This window comes from Phalacrocorax carbo, chromosome 7, assembly GCF_963921805.1.
Source record: "Phalacrocorax carbo chromosome 7, bPhaCar2.1, whole genome shotgun sequence".
In the NCBI taxonomy this organism is placed as follows: Eukaryota; Metazoa; Chordata; class Aves; order Suliformes; family Phalacrocoracidae; genus Phalacrocorax; species Phalacrocorax carbo.
Genome location: NC_087519.1, coordinates 45,950,709 through 45,968,688, shown reverse-complemented (window position 1 = coordinate 45,968,688; position 17,980 = coordinate 45,950,709). Strand labels below are relative to the sequence as shown.

The window sequence follows — 17,980 nt, the reverse complement described above, 5'->3', positions numbered from 1 at the left end:
AAGCAAACTCAGTCATAGAATCCACTTTTAACTACGCAGTATGGCACAATTCTTCTGACACCTCAGATCTTAATCTTTTCTGTTTGTTTTTGAAATGACCAATTTTCTAAGATATAAAGGAGATCAGTTTTAAAACCCTGTGGAATTTAATTTAGTGGCACAGTGAAGTGACTTTGGTGTTCTTGAGATGGTGTAAACTCAACTCCACTAAATTTGAAAACAAGCACAGCAACGATACAGAATTACACTTTTTTTTCTTCTGTAGCGTCACATGAACAACAGGCTGTAGTTGTAGAACAACACAGGAAAAAAGTAACATTTCCCTTTTCTTGTGCCTGTATGGCTACGGCTATGTATACTGCTTCCCGATAAACACTATTGATCTTCATTTTAGATACAGGATAATCATCCGTACTCCTGTCCATCTGCATGTAGAAGGTCTAGTCCAAAAACTGTTTTACAATATTCTGAAACATAACCTTAGTCAATTTTGAGTTTTAAAAATGGGCAAAGGCTTGTTGCACACTATCCATCTTGCAAAATGCGCTGTGCAACTTACCATTTAGAAAGCGCTTTGTAGGTAAACACACCAACCCTAAGTGATATGAATAAAGATTGCTGCATGTACTTAGCAACTTCCTGACAGCAACTAGAAAGAGTTCTAAGAAATTAAGCAAGTTAGCAGCTTTGCTTTGCTTATGGTTGAAATGCAGGGGGAGAGGTGGAAAAAAACCTTATTTTCACTGACACAATACCATGTTTGCACAGAAAACAGAAGACTTCAGAACTACTTCTTATGTCAAAGTCATTGAATGTTGAATTATACCAAAATGACATTATGGTAGTTTTCCCAGGTAGGTGAAAACATGCAAACGTCAGCCATCACAAACTAGAACATAAAAGCATTACTAATTTTAACAACAGAAGGGCTTAAATAAAACCATGGATTCTTCCCTGAACAGCAGGTTTTTATTTCTAGATGTGAGAATCACTTCAGCTAATCAAGATTTTCTTGAGAGGTGAAGACGTGGCAAAGACAGGAAGCAGCACGTCTGGACAGGGCACGCTTAACATACAACAATGCTAGTGATAGCAATGAACAGTTCCTTCAACCCCCCTATTCTTCAATCCATTACGATGTATTTATGACATGTGCTTCAACTTCAGAATATCCAGGCATCTTAAGCAGCATTCTTCAGCACTCTTAGGTGAGGTCAATCAGTTTTTGTATCTATTGTTTTTGATATTTAATCATCTCCAAGCAATACTGGAAATATATTTTTTTCAAGTGGAAAACAACTCCACTTCCAAATTCTAAAGTAATGAAACACAGCTAAAGAAACAGTTAAAAGAATCTACATCACTCACTCAAGAAATAGCAACTGATGACAAGAAAAGAGAAGCCAGCTGAAAAGGCCTTTTTGTTCCACTGAAGCTCATGAGCATATTTCCCTGAATTGTCTTACATGCATTCGTAAGTTTAACCAGGACAGATCATAAATCCAGGACACTGATAAACTAATTATCTCATGATTTCACATAAGCTTGTAAACTTTTTTCAAATTTATTGTCATACACTGGTGCAACATGAAAACATAGAAGAAACCTGCTTACATAGGCATGAAGCCACTTCTCCCTCCTAGCCCATACGTTGTTGTGTTTGTCAAATTTTGCAGGAAATCAAATACATCAAGTTTTAAGGTGCAATTATATATAGTCCACCTTAAAGTAAAATCTATTTAGACCTCAGTCTTGAGTGATTAAAAGCTATGTTACAGCCTCATATTACTATGGTTCATTGAAATAATTTAACCTGAAAAAATACTTGAGAAGATTAATTTTGCTGCCAGAGATATACAGAAACCTAAGCACTGAGCTGATAGAAATCAAACTGCAAACACCTGGAACTGAAGCAGTCTGAAATGCTGATGGTGACATACCCCTTTCTGGCAGGTGTAAATGAAGCGTATTCTGCCTTTATGGTTGCTCAGCTTTTACAGGAAAATGGAGAGAAGCTGACTGAGGGCATGTCTGTTGGGATATATTCTACCCAGTTTGTGAACTGTCAGAAAAATAGCTGTGACTACCTTGGTGGTTAATATGGTTTTTATAATGGTCTTTATAATTCTTTCTGAAGGACTAAAAAAGAATTGCTAAAACACAACTGAGCAACACTGTGACTCAAAACATAAGTTATTGCTGATTTCTGTGACTCATGCAGCATTAGAAGATTTTCTCTATTCTTCAAGTGATGACAGGTTTACACATCATATTGTATTTGTGGATTTTTGTGGATTAATAGTCTCTGCCAGTGCATCTAGCCTAAAAACAAAGTTCTTATTGCAGCTACATGGGGTACATTTTTTACTTTTGTTCTGTGAATTAAATACTTGCTTTTTTTTTTCCAATACAGCTTTGTACATTCTCAAACAATTGACATAGTTTCATTAGTTTCATGTTCTAATCCGTCTTCATCTTTTATTGAGGAGTTTGGGGGCTTCGCAAAGGAAAGAGAAGCCATGACAGACAATGCTTAGTTAAGATTTGTCACACAGAGGGACTGAAATCACTGTAGCTCATAAGATAAATGGTACTAACAATTCCCCGCAAGCCGTTGGCGTTTTCTACTCTGAGGGCTGGAATCGCAGCTCCCCATTCAGGTACCATTGACAAAGGCACAAAACATACCAAAACTTCCACAATCACTGTTGCAAGAACTTAAAATGGCTTTAAAAATTCTCCACCCAGTTTCGGTTAACCTAGCTTTTGATCAGACTGTTGTCCATGCTCCTTAGAGTAAAAAAAAACCAAAAATAAGTCACATTGGAAATGAGGTGGACACAGCAAACTCTTTCAGATCTCTGTAAAAATGAAGCCAGTTTAATTACAGTATTACACATGACTTCTTGGATGCCTAAGTAGAAATAATACAGATCACAAATAGGTTTTGGTCTAATTAAAGGAATTTAACGTGAGCGCACTGAGAAGCTGGGAGATTCTTCAATATTGCAGCATGTGAAAAGCTAAGTTTTAGTTTCTGCACATATAACCCAAGGACACTAAAAGGAATCTTAATTCAAATGTATTCTCTATGTCCTTATCTTTTGGGAAAGGTATGCACACAGCTCCTACCTGAAACATAATAAATTTAAATTTACTGTGATTGTCCTGCTTAGAAAAGCGTTAAGTGTTTGAGAGACTATGAGAGGGGAGAGAGTAGAGACTGTGCATTTAGGTTTCCCATTCCCCTAAATCCAGATCTAGATTGAAATTAATTCATTTATCCACAAAAAGATGCTACTTATCACTTAAGGACAACTGTTTCAAGTGCCATCCCTAGTAGCTGAGGGTTCCTACTGAAGAAGAAAAACCCCCGTTTTATATCTAATTTACCAGTCTCTCTCTCCTTCCCTCTTTCTTTTTTCTTAAAATACACACTCTAAACCAGGGAAAGGTTGGTTTGGTGTGGGTTTTTGGGTTTTTTGTTTGTTTGGGGTTTTTTTTTGTGGGGGTGTGTGTGGGGTGTGTGTATGTGTTCTGTGTGGTTTTTTGTTTTTGTTTTGTTGGTTTTGTTTGTTTAAACAAGTCCGTTCAGTATTTTAGTCTAGGCAATCCCTGGTTAGCCAAGGGCAGAACTAGCAGAAGGTAAGGATGCTGCTGTAGCTATTTGGGAATCTTGAATCTGAAAAAATAATGCAGTCTAGACATTTTTGTAACGAATAATAAATGCATTCCTTACTAACTAATCAGCTAGCATATGCATTTGCATAACTAATAATAAATGCATTCCTTACCAATTAGTCAACAGAGATAAACCTCTATAAATCGCTCCTGTTTATCTCCATTCAGCAAAACAGTGTGTTTTGAAGCTAGTAGGCAGTCCTCATCTTTTTACTTCCTGTGCCCTCTGAGAGGCCCACAAACTCTCCTCCTTTCAAACAGATAATGAAATATGCTGATAATACCGGCAGTGCTGGAGTGAGCCCATGTACATAAACAGAAACTTAATCCTCTCAGCCAGGCAGCAGAGGAACCAGAAGGACATTTAACACAGTCTAAAATCACTGTAACCGGATAATACAATGATGCCAACATTCATTTTCTGTTTAAATCTGAATGTTTTTGCTAAACTCTTATTTAGATTCAGAACACGAAACAACAGGATTATTTTATATCCCTTCACAGGAAATGCATGCAAATTTTAGAGGCACTTTTATGAAGACCAAATATCTATCGATGTACCACCATCTGTCCTAGGCCACCTGTACTTTAGCGGAAAGCAAAAAGCACGTGGTCAGTCTCCTGATTCCCTTTACTCTTTCCAGCTGCGCTACTCTGAAATCCTTGGTGTTCCGTAGCAGTTACTTTGCATTCGTGCTTGCCTTCAGTTACAAAATCACCCCTGGCATCTTGAGAAAATCCATCGTTTCACAAGCAGGTAGCATTCCCAAGTAGCAGTGAACCTTTGGGTGATTTCCAGTGTAGGAAGTCCAGCTGCATTCCACTGTCAAGGTGTCTCAGGAGCTGACAAGCCACAGAGCGATTAAGACAGACAGGTGGTATCCTTAGGGGATTATGGAAAACAGACTATTCAATAAACGTACATTCATTCAATAACACAAGCCCCTCTGGAGTTCACCTGAAATCTTCCAAAAGCACTGAGGATGTAACTGGTGCATTTTCAGAATAGCTGGATAAGGCAGCTCTTTAGCTGTATATAACAAAACTGTATTTAATTCTGGAGTTCTCCTGACCTCTGCAGAACAAAGAGCTAGCTCATTGGCAGCTTTGAGCATTAATAACTAAAATATGTAACCAAATCTCCATGGTCCCAGAAGGGCATGTGGAATAAAAGGAGGCATTTGACTTTACGTAGAATTCAAAGCTAGCTGTATCCTGGTTTTAGCAGAGTATTGTTACAGTGCACACTTCTGAGCCTGCAAAAGGTATTGGAGAAATCGCCTTCTCTGTGGCCTGGTCCTCTCCTCTCCGCAGGCAGCTGTAAAGTGCCCACTACAGAAACTCTAGACAAACACCTATCTAAATCCCGCAGTTAACGCTCATCAGCTGCGCAGGGGAGGTATGGATGATACAAAAATGGACTGTCTGGTAGCTGACATGGAAAGCATAAGCCTCTGAAAGATTTCACAGTGGCATGAGATATAACCACACAGCGTGCATTAAAAGGGAAGATATTTTGGTAGCTAAATTCCATTTAACCTACTTAATGGATGAGAGAAGACAGTTAAACCTTGCGGTTTCAATCAGGAGGTGAACTTGTAGCTGAGGAAGATTATGATGAATAAAGTATCATTATGATGAATATAGTATCATTATAACATAAGAACTCTGGAGCATGCCTGAGTATACACCAACACAAGACCTCTCTATCTTTTTTATAGCTAAAATGTAACAGTTCCCATTATAAACAGGTCTCTAGAACACTTGCTCACTCAGTATTTAAAATGCAGTTCTCCAACGATGGCATTTGGAAAGCGTCCCTGAAATGAGGATGCGAGCAGTGACGTACACCGTATCTGGCTGGACTAGCATTACTTAACCATTACTAGCATGACTTCTCTGACAGGTGCCATCAAGCCTGGCCTTGAAGTCAGGACCGAGCCATTCTGGGCTGCGTGCGCAAAGTTCTACATATATGGCAAACAGCTCAGATGGGATAGCTGGAGATTAACTGTTGGGTAAACATTAGACAGAATGATTGGAGCGCTAAGTAATTAGTATTTTTAGCACAGTAGCGAGGAGTGATTTTTTTGTGCAATGTTAAGAATCTTCTGAAATGCAACTGCTCAAGTAAAAATACAAACATTTATACTCAGCTAGAAACAAATGTTTCTGTCCACTGCTGTGGTGTCCATGGTAACACTGTGGGTGAGAGAACAGATCACCAAAACCTCAGATATTAATAAACTTATTCACTTGGGCAAAGTACATGCCTCATGCTCAGAATATCTGGGAGACTCACAGAAATCAGTCCTTTTCAATTACATCCATTTGTTTAGAGGGTCTTGGGAGAGTGACTGTGTGAGTCTGATCATTAACACGAAGTGTTCTTGAATTTTGGCTTCTGGGCCCATTTAGGACATTTCAATTCCAGCAGCCAGGAGCTGTTATAAATCAAAAGCCCCAAAGTCTGGGTAAGATGTGTTGTTATAAAAATCTGTCTTATAATCTGGACAACAAGCCATCACATAGGAAACCGATAAACAATGTAGCAAAACAGATAATAGATTTTTCACTGTTTTCCCAACTCAATCATTTACTTCGCTACCAGCACAATAATACGTTACCACTACTCCCATGAGAAAAGAAATGCACTCTCTAAAAAAGTGCAGTACAACTCCCATGTGCTGCCAGTGATTTAACAAGAGGCTGTCGCAGAAACATTTCAGCGTAAGCTTTGATAAACACTAAATCTTAGAAACATGTTCACATCAGTAAGATAGCTGGGGAGAAATCTGCTCACTTTTCTTCCCACCTTTTAAGAAAAAACCCTTTCTCTTAAATATTTTTTCCCCTCCATTTTCATTTTGCCTTCTCTTTGCTTCAGTATTAGCATTTTCTTCCCAGATTTTGTATCATACCTTATTCCCAAAATTTCTTACTTGAATTATGGATGTGAAGTTTCACAAAAGGGTTTCTTTTAAAAATATCCCGTATTTGGCTTAACTAGCCAACCCAGATGCAAAACAATTGTTCTGCAGAACAGTTTTCAGCCTTGGGAATAAGGTTTATCTATCAAGTATTACCTAACGGCATCAGCAGAGAATGTAAATTCTATTCCATTCAGTTCAATTATTCTAAACCTCTCCTTGAATCTAGTGATAATTTAAATGGAGACTGCTGGAACTGGTCGCCCACACACCATTCTCAAAAACAGCCCAACTGTGGCAAGTGGGGAGGGGAATGAAAATTTACATTTCTTTATTCTTCCAAAACTTCTCCCTTTGCTAAGGCATCAAGGATGAACTTTTTAATTTGTCTGATAATTCAGAATTTCAATTGCATTTGCCAAAAATATACCTGTTTAACTGTTAAACCACGGTTTAACAAGTGATTACTTGTCATTTTGAAACACTGTCTGGTCAAGCAATATTAGAAACTCCGATATCTACAGAATTCATTTACTCTCTCAGACATGGTGTATCAAAACATGCAAATGGCTTCACAAATGTTTACTGGACTTAAATCGCATTTAGTCCGTATTTCCTCCTGGTTTATGCTGCAACTGTACCTGGTCCACTTCTCTTTGAATCTCCTTCATTCTTTCAAACAAACAAGTGTCTAGAAAATATGTAAAAATGCTGGGGATGCAATCAAGTTTGCCATTCCAAAGCCAGAAAGCTTTGGTTTTCATTTCCCCTAGGGTGAGGCACACGCAGCAGTCATAATAACTTTAAAAGAAAATGGTAACTCAGCTGTGCTCTTTGCAATTCAAGGAGTTGAAAAGAAAGTTGATTTTATATTTGGGAAGCTCTTACCTCTTCTTCTTGGTGATAATGAGGACATCATTAAAAAGGAAGAAGTACACCTGCTGTTTAGAAGTTCTTTTAGAAAAAAGTCCAGTGTCTTCTACATATGCTGTTAATTCACCCCTTTTTACCAACCATCGTGAAGAAGAAACCAATGGAAATGGCTACAAAGGAAGAAGACAACATTTTAATCCTTCCAAAGTATAGATTTTTTTTTTAAAAAAAGTAACAGAGTTGTTGCATATTTGGGAAAAAAAATGCTTGAACAAACTCAAAGCTCAGAGATCATGAGTTCAAGCACAAAACAGAGGTTATCAAGGTTTAAGGTATCTTCATCGTTCACATAACACACAAGTGACAGCCTGCAAATACTTGAAAACTACTCATGCACATGACCTGATTGCTCATCTCACATAAAAATGGATAGACTTGACTGGTCATACTTGGGACGGAACAGACTATGCGTGATCTTCTAAGGAGATTAAAGAGTGTCTTCCAGGAATATATAAGTTCTTGCAGAGTAAGCAGTCATTCTTTAAGCACGTATGAACACTGGATTTTCCTCTAGGTCCCTCACAGCTTTTCTACCTAAACAGCTGGAAAGAAGAGCTTCAGCTTCTCATCTCAAACACGAGGACTGCTGGATGCTGAGCTTCATTTGCCTAAGGCCAGTTAAAGTGACGCTGTTCCTTCTTCCTGATGGTGGGTTCTGTACCACGCACAGAATTAAAAAATGTTAAATCCTGTAACAGAAATACACTTGTACACTTTGCAATAGTCTGTAAGTACAAAACCACGCATAGATGATGGAGACAGCACCGCTGGAGATGGGATTGGTCCTAATGCAGTACTGAACATCGCTATTGAGGAGTTCAGAGTATGCAGACCTTTTTTTCCACAGAAAAGCAAAGTAGGTGAGGAAAGCCAGAAGGCTTACCCACAAATGTGGTCAAATCCATTTTCTACTCTAAGTAAACTGAAGTTCCAACACAGCTCTGTGAAAGAATGTGCAAAGCAGTATGTGATATGTAGTGTTTGAATTAGCTGTCCGTTTTAATGCCAAAACAATATAGCTTGCTCATGACAGCATAAATTCACCAGTGGTTTGAAAGACACGTCTGAAAGTTTTTAGGAGGCATCTCTTTAGATACCCACTTATGAAAGGCCATGTTAGTAATTAACTGCCCTTCCCCAGGATGAACTTCAGCCTTATTTTTCTCTCCTGTCTTCCATTTTGTCAGAAAAGGTGACTGTTATTTTTGACTACAATTGTTTTGCTGTTTGCTACTGCAGCTGAAGGGGATGGGCAAGTCAGGCTGCTCCAGGCACGCTGCTATACCGAGTCATAGACTCGAGCTCGTCAGAGCACCCTCTCAGACCAGACAAGACAACTCACTGCGCATGTCACTGGCTCCAGGAAAAGTCAGTCAGGTTTGCATAAACCTTCATCCCTCAATTTATGAGGTATAGGTAGAATCATGCTTCCAAGGTAATTACCATACCAGACCACTTATATTTTTTTCCCTTGATAGCAAGAAGGGAAGTTTCCCAAGTACTTGCTATTCTCATTAGAACCTCTTGAAATATCATACAGTTACCTGTCCACTGTCATAGCTTTATCTAAGATGGATATTTAAGGATACTATAGCTCCTCTTAGAGTTCAACTACATCAACTAGATAAAGAGTAGGAGATCCTGCTCCACAGAACACTATTTCTCTCTAGGGCGAGGACCAACACCTGCGACAGCTGAAGCAAGCCAAAGAGGATCATAGACCAGGCTTTATTAATCCAAACTATTCCCAACTGCGGGAGGAATAGACAGCTTCTGTTTCTCTGGGCCATGGACACCAAGGGAGATGTGAGACTGCACGTCCTGGTCATACAGAGAACAGATTGTCCCTGAAGCTGTACCGTGACATACGATGCCGGAGGACAAAGGTCCATTGCAGTGCCGGCAGCTGTCCCACTGACCAGGATTCCTCAGTCAATGATCTCACCGACTGCTGCTAGCACTGAACCAAGCAGAGCTGCTATGTGGGAATGCCTCTTCAATGGCACACGGAGGACAGGGTATTCCTGCTAGACTGTGCTGTCACCAGGCAATATTCAAAGCAAAGATACTGACCTCCTCCATAGGTTTCACCCCTCATCGCTGGAATGACCTGTTTGGGTCCTAACTTCAACACCGAAGATGCTGGTACTTTTGTCTCTGAGCTCCTTTGGGTACTGCCCACGTGCTGGATAGAGCATCTGAGGACACCTGGTACCAGTCCCCCACTGGTACCAAAAAGGATGGGGCTGAGTAACTTCTGCAAGTGAAGCCTGAGCTGCACAACCTGTACCTTACAGATTCTCCAGCAGCAGGTACATGGTACCACTGGAAAAGAAGAGGCATCCTCTTTGCCCATGCTTACTTATACTTGTACCTAAGACGTTCCACAGTAAATAGGCGCTTACTGTTAAGTTTTATGGAGCGCATATTTTTCTTCATCCCAAGTGAAATAATTAAATTTTTGTTTTACTTTAAATGTAACTTTCTGCTTATCAAACTTCCCTACTTGCTTTGCTGCTGTTCAAATTAATTATCAGTCTTGCATGATTAGACTAATGAAGACAACTGCTTTCTTTCCCTCATTTAAAGCACCTTTCACATGCTTGTAAAAAACACTTCTTCATTCAGCTTGTCAGCTGTCTTTTCATTCTGCGTGGGTTGTCTTTTTATATCTTTTAATCGCTTTAGCTGCTCTTTACTGAACTGATTTCAACTTGTCAATACTTGCCCCACAGTATTATGCCAAAACCAAAATCCAGTGCTTTGACTGTGATCTCGCTGTTGGAAGCACAAAATGTTAACTCCCTCATTTTACATGCAGCCACCCGCGTGCTTTTGAATTCTGAGGTATGATTTTACAGTGACTCTGAAGTGGCACAGCAAAACAATTATTCCAAAGATGCTTTTTCTGCCACCACGCAGTACCACAGAACTCTCTTCCCCATGCCTTCCATTAGGTGTACTAACAGCAGGTGAAAGTTGCTTAAATTGCAAAACATAGCAGCCCTCTGGAACTGTTGCACATTGATACAAATTAAAGCCTTAAACTTTTTACCTTGCTTCAGGCTGATTTATCTCCCAAAATAACCAGAACAAGCGGTAGGGAATATCCACCCTCACCTGGCACTTGAACACAGACGTTCACTGAACAAAACCTTTGCTATACTGCAGGGACCTTTCAAAACCTGTATTCTTTCAGTGACTTCTGATAAATACCAACATATTTCATTTATCTGCTACATTTCCTAGTACTTTTGCATTCATGCTACCAAGATGGTATTATTGTATTGAATCTTGACAAAATTCCCTTCAGACACTTCCTCCCAATTAGTCTAAGCTCACATATTCTGTTTTGACTTACATGATTTTTTTGCGGGTTTCTAGCTTTGTAGTACCCCTTAGTTTATTAAATGCATTTTTTACTCTATTCTCCAATTTGGAAATGCAGAATTGTGTTTCAAATCCATATTTCATAAACAGATTTTTACCCAAGTCTCTGTTAGTGAATCAGAGTAAATCAGACTGGCTACAACTCACTGTAACATCATTAATTGATATTGTCACTCGCCTCAAATCAATGGCTAACTTAGACTCCTATCAAGCCAACTTTATTACTTTCTCCTAGGACTGTATCATATCATTTTTCTTATGGACAGTCATTTTATTAAAGACGCATCATTAAGCCTCAGAGGTTAGGTATGAAAGCCCAGTTTAGCCCAGTATTCAGATATGACACTCCCAGAGGAGCTCCCAAGCTCCATCACTGAAATCACAGGAAGTTTTATATCGACATTCACGTTTTAAAAATTTGGCTTACTTTCAATCAAAACTCTGCCGGTGCAGTACCTTCAAGTAACATGAAAATAATTTTTTTAAACAAACAGCTTGTATGTTTCCTGAAATGCAGTGCTGGTTCCGTGTGACAATACAGGAGCGTGAAACGTCAGACCGTATCCTAACAGCGACACCATCGCACCTTTCTGACTGCAAAGTTGAAAGACTCTGGGCTAGATGGGCCTTCAGTGCAGAGGTCAAACAGGTTTGTTTCATGAACACAAAAGCGTGTATGCAGAAAAAAAACCCCACAACCTTTCTGGTGCTACAGATGAAAAATTTAGTCTTCTGAATGTTAATTAAAAACTAAATTCTAAAGATAAGCCATGTACAAAAGTGATGTATTTGAGCAGCTTCTGTTGTACTCCTATGCAGTGCTCTACAGTTACATCTAACAGAGTTAAACAGAAATCCCAAAACAATCTATGAGGTTGAGCAAGAACAGAAATATTTTACCTAATTTATAATGGTTATAAAACAGAATTATGGCACCACAATGATTGTTTTACAGACAGAGTACTTTAGAGGAATTTTTAGTTTCTTCTCGCATAGAAATTTTTAATCTGCGCTCCAAGTGAATTCGTTACATTTTCCTAATTGACTGTATTCCAGAGGCTGCTTTTCACTTTCATATTAATTTTTCCTTAATTGCCAGAAGGGTACATCATGTATGCTGTCGCCTTTCTATATAAAACAAGCTGTCAGAACTTAGAAAGTATTGAAATTTAGCCAAAGCAGCCTTTTACACGCCAGCTGGCAAGCTCTCAAACCACAGATAAGGTCTGAACCACTAAGCAGTTATATTTAAGATGCACAAAGGAAAAAAAACACTTGCACAAAAATTACAGAAAAATGAAATACACGGAGTTGCTGTTACCCCGTGAACCTAGTGAGAGCTGCGAGTTACAGCACGTACAGGGAGGAATTACACAGGGCCTCTCGCATCTGCAAAGTTGGGATCAAGAGCAATCCCAGGAGGTCCCATGGGGAGCGTTAGAGCCTATAAAACATTTAAGCACTTAGACACTGTTAGGTACTTCTGCAGATTTGAAAACTGCAAATAAAACTGCAAAGCAGATCGCTCGAGGACTTCAGACTATCCAAAATGCTATTTTAGACTGTCCAAAGACTTGAGACTACTATCGACCATTGTTAGCAAATGTAGTGATGTCACTTGTTAAGATATGGTTTGTTTATTGTTGTTGTTGTATTTTTGGTTTTCTCAGTTTTTAGTCAAAGTTTGAAAATGAAAATACTTTGGACAGGTTGATAAACACCTTTTTGGAGACAGCATTTCCTCAAAGACTGACCAAGTTCCTTTAAAGAACTGTGCTTTTAAAAACATGAACCTCCACTTACTACATCTATGGTAATAAAATAGAAAAGATCTTCACCAAACAACACTCATTATGTAACAGAATAAGACATTACTTACAGAAACAGTATTTTAACAAACATTGAAAAACACAGGAAATAGTAAATATACTTGAAATATCTTGAAAGCACACTAAAACCCCTACTAATGATGACTGCTATTTTTCCTACCAAAAAGACTGATTGTAGAGGATTAAAAAAAAAAAAAACAACTGAAACTGTATTTTCACTACTAGAAGGAAAAAAATTTGGAATACCTCAGTACCCCAAGACTCCTCAAAATTATTTGAGGGTTAACAGCACCTGTACTAGCAAAACAAAAACTCAGGATTAATAAAGTGAACTGTATTAATAAAGGTGTAGTTTAGCTTAAGTAATTTCACCTACACCGAAGCCTGCTGTTGCACAGCCTGCTGCTCCACACCATTTTGGTTGCACGCCCGGTGCTGCCACATGTGCTGGCGTAGGCAAAGCTCGGTAACTCCTGCCTGCAGGCGCGACCCACGGGCCTGGGAGAGCCAGCTGCTGGGAGAGCCAGCTGGGCTCAGGCATTGTGCACCACGGCCTCCTTGAATTCTGCAGCGTGCAGCACTCCAACGCTATCCTGCTCTCAATCACGTCCCACAGAAAGGACTCCTCCTCAAACAAACAGATTTTAAAGCAGACTGAGAATCTTGTAGAAAGAGACCATAATTCCAAGAAACTGGAAATAGGCCTGGTTCATTTGGTGGGGTTTTTTTGTTTGGGTGGGGGGGGGTCGGGGGGTGTGTTTTTTTTGTTGTTTTTGTTTGGTTAGCTGGGGTTTTTTGCAGGGGGTTGGGTTTTTCTGTTGTTTGTTCATTTGTTTTGTTTTAAATTTTGTGCTGCTGTAAATCAGGATAATCAAATACTATTAGGATCCTTCCCTGGCCTAAAAATATTTACTCAGGGATGGTATTCCTACCATGTACATGAGAACATCAAGCAGCAGCAGTCGGCCTCCCTCCAGGTGGCAAAATCTTCACAGCAGCTTACTTTGTCCTTACAACAAAGAATCCTTAATTCAACAGATATTAAAAAAAACATTTTGCTATAACATAACCCTTCTACTTAAAATGAAAATACGTGACAAAAGTTTTAGTTTTTTATCCTGTCACAACAGGCCTTTCCTTTGCAAGAATTAGTGTGTGATATGAACATGTCACTAAAGTTCCACTGTTTACATATCGAACAAATACTAACACACTCTTTAAAGGAACACAAGATTTTGCTTAGAAATCTAAGCAAAACTTCAGAACTATCTACAGAGCACAGAAAAGTGACAATTCGCATGGGCTCAGGTTTATCAGAACTTGTTTACACACTGACAGACGTGCTGAAGTGAGAAACAGAGCTGCTCTGCAATGCAACACCTCCCCAAAAAAACCATTTCTTTAATCCATCCAACAAGTTCCACTCTACAAGAGACTTCACCAGACTTGTCAATTAATGTACCAGGGCACTGCACAACAACGTGGCCTCCGTTTGCAGCAGAGAACTGCAACAATTCTCGTACAAATAAGAAATTATGCTGTGCACTCTTCTGCTTTTGTTTTATGTAGGAGGAAAGAGGGGAGAAAAAAGCAATTCAAAATCTGACGAGCCTGGAGGAAATGAATGATGAGAGGGATGGACACTGAGGCAGAGCAACGTGTGATTCTGTGTGAACTGTGACAAGACCATCACACACATTGTTATGAATTACATACAGCAGCATAAAATTGTGCCATGACTGATATTATTAGGTATCGTCACTCCCACAGGGACAGGGTTTCATCCACAAAGGCAAACCCAGAGTCCATCCATACCTCATTCTTCAGGAATTAATGCTAATTTATCCTTTTTTTTAAAAAAAAATATATATATCCTGATACTCTCTTTCCCTGAAAAGCCCCAACCCTAAGCTTAATCCCCTTGGTTAGATGCAACATTTCTCAGTTCCTCCGAGTTTCCAGGGCTTCAGCTACCCCAGAGCATGAACCCATCCTCCTTGACTGAGAAGTCATGTCAATATTACAGCCTATGCTAATTTACTTTGTGCTGGCAACGAGCCTGTCAAACCTTAACATGTACTCAAAGCTATTCACATGCTAAGTGATTTATGGTCAGAAATAGCATCATCGTACCTTGATTTTAAATTCCAGTTGGGAGTTAATTGTGTACATCATTTCTGTCCTTTCCATTTTCCGAGCACCTTCGTTGCATAAACGCACCAGCTAGAAGTGAGACATTTATTGAACAGGTTTAATGTACTCAAGACTTGTAATAAACTCTAATTACTTTATTAAATGCACTTCTGAGGAAGCTTAAAATTTACGAAGGAACTGACATTTTCAGGCTGGGTCAGAGACATAGTGCTTTCAAGACCAGACTGCATGCAGCCCTGAGCGACCTGGTCTGCCTCGACAGCCGATTCTGCTTTGAGGCTCTGGATGACCCCCAGAGATTGCCCTCAACCTGAATTATCCTATTGTACTATGGTAATTATTTATTCTTCAGGGGAGTCCAGATGGCACGAAGGTTCATCCAGAAGTTCTGACTGAGAAGGGTCACAGCTCTCTGATCCGAGTTACTCATCAGCTGCAAAACGAACAGCCTTCCAGAGCGACACATCAGTGCGACCTGCTGCTGCGTCTACCGCGCACACCCAGCTCATTCGCAGAACGTCCCCGCACAAACGTTACAGCACCATCTTGATAAACTAAGGCAAACACTACCCTAGAAAAAGTTTCATTGCAGCTGACCATTAGAATGCCATTTTAAAGCACACTACAGTTTGACTGAAGCCTGCACAGGGGGGCGGTGAGAACATAAAAATAGGGGGCAAAGATAAAGACATGAAGATGCATCCCCTGAGCCCTGCAACATCATGCATGGATCTCCCAGCTGCCAGCAGGCCTTTTCTCCTGTTGTAATCGCACACTTCACACACCATATACCGCTCCTACAGAAAAACCTGAATGCGTTGGCAGCAGCGCAGTGTTGCCAAATTTAGGATATTTTCCTAAGTAATAAACAGACAGTAATTTAGGCATAAAAACGATCCCTTGTGGCTTTTCTTAAATAAAACAGTTTGGAGTTTTTATCCTTCAGTACTCTTCCCGTTTGCATTATTCATGCATGGAAAATACCAATTTTTGCCTTAAAGTAGACAAGAATTTCAAGGCCCAAGGTAATGTCCAGCCCCAATGTGTGGAGAAAGATTTTTTTTCTTTTTTCCCCCTAAATAAAGAATGCACAGTACTTCACATTTCACAACACTCTATGATGCACTATAGTTTCTGAAATTCTGAGCTCTTGGAGGCAAAAGATAGCCAGTCCTCAGATCCTTAGATTTTCTTTTCATACCATAACATTCTGTTTTAAAAAGTTTTCCATATATAAATATATATATTTAAGGAGTTGTTTATACATAAATATAAATGTATTAACAGATGGATTGGAATTTCCTACCAATTTAAAAAAAATGGTAATATGACTGCTCAGGTTCAAATGGAAGGAACTAGAATTTATTACACAAGTAAGCAATGTTGAGATTCCAATCCATGCACGGAAATGGACTTGTGCTCTTCATCCATCGTTGATTCTTGGAAAAAAAAGCATGAATACAGGAGAAGAGAACAACCTTGAACAAGTGACAGAAGGTGATGTGGTTAACTTCCAGTACAGTAGAAAGAATGCTGAAGTTTGCTTAGAAGATTCACACTCTTTTCTCTACTGTCAGGACAGTGTTTTGGCTTTCTTTATACATATGGTGCACCATATGGCTTTCTGTTGGAATGACTGGCAAACAGTGAACACAATGAAACAGGTGAACGAAGTGTTCATCGGTGAAGCTTCATGTTCATGAGTAACGAACATGAAAATTAATTCCCAAGTGACTAACAAAAACCAACAGCAGCCACTTCTCACGGTGGATTTTTGACATGACAGAAGCACGCAGTGCAATTCAGGAAGGAAAATAGTCAAAGCAAGAAAAATTCTGCATCCATATTAAACTGCTAAGAACGTACCTTGCTTACTTCTTTCAGGGCTTGCTTGCAGTTCTCATACCTTGGTGAATCCTTAGGAGTTTTCTGACAAATAGTCTGAAACAAAACATCAGTGACTTCAGAGGACTGAGAAGCACAGACTGTAACAAATACAGAATTTTAGGTACGTATTTATTGTAATCAAAGAGGTGAAGTCACAGCTGTGGCTTGGGATAAATGAGAGGACACTAGGTCACTTCTTCACAGTGCTTCATGACACTAAGGGACGCCTGCCTTGAAAGCTTTCTGGAGCAAAGTGATGTTTTGCACATCTTGGCCAACCTCCATCCCTGGCAACACGCTGGGGGAGGCAGGCTGACCATATCCTTCCAGGAAAGGGAGGGCTTCTGCCATCTTGCCTCTAACTTTTTGCAAACCACAATGAAACACCACTACAGCCGTACGTAATCAGGTACTTCCTGTTTCAAGTATCATGTTAAGCTTGTCCTGGAAGCTGAAACACCCATTTATGTAGACCAGTACTTGCAATAAGGGAACTCCACCAGATTACTCTGTCTTGACCTCTTTGTGGAAAGGAACTATTCCAAATGACTAACAGAGAAGGTTCCTAAGGCTGCACTATCGTGTGTATCATGGAAAAATACACGTAACAGTATTATTTTATTAAAACAAGAAAGCACATGAAAGAAGACAGCTGCAGCACCCAAACAGAGGAAGCACTGGAAAGTAATGAGAAGTAAAACCAACCTATAAGCTACACATGAGAGTTTTATCTATTGACAGAGTTTATTCTCGGGAGTTAGAGGTAAAGACAAAGTCCTATCAGAAACAGGCAGTTTGAATCAGTGACAGATCAGTTAAGTCACTTTTTTGATTGAGAAACGGGAACATCGTAAGGTATTTTATATTAAATTAGTCTTTGGCTTAATTATGTTCCCTCCTCTCTGAAGGTAGCTGGAGCCAGGTAGTACTGAAACCTTAAAAAATGAATTCACTCTGAATTCTCAATATAAGGTTTACACAACCATCTCCAAGAAAAACAAATACACAAAACTGAAACAGAGGAAAATAAAATGCTTGGTTTGTTTAGATTCTTTCAGCTGAAGAGGGGAAAGAGGCAAAGGAGGAAAAAACCAACGACCAAGAAGGTGACAGCACACCTAGTGACACACCAATTGATACTGGATTATTATTCCTTTTTTTAGACCTAGAAATGTA

General features: G+C 39.5%; 1 protein-coding gene across 2 annotated transcripts in view; it reads right to left on the bottom strand.

The window, feature by feature from the left end:
- The window catches only part of ARHGEF26 (Rho guanine nucleotide exchange factor 26), a 65,526-nt gene that overhangs the window by 9,606 nt on the left and 37,940 nt on the right, over positions 1–17,980 (bottom strand). The window contains exons 9-12 of one of the 2 annotated variants that reach the window (XM_064457836.1): positions 16,784–16,858; positions 14,897–14,986; positions 7,500–7,654; positions 2,835–4,564 (exon numbers count right to left, since the gene is read on the bottom strand). In XM_064457836.1, coding sequence (XP_064313906.1) covers positions 4,429–4,564; positions 7,500–7,654; positions 14,897–14,986; positions 16,784–16,858 — 456 coding nt within the window. In that variant the 3' untranslated portion in view covers positions 2,835–4,428. Of the gene's footprint in view, positions 1–2,834; positions 4,565–7,499; positions 7,655–14,896; positions 14,987–16,783; positions 16,859–17,980 lie in introns of those variants that run through there. The other variant, XM_064457835.1, reaches the window with a different exon arrangement.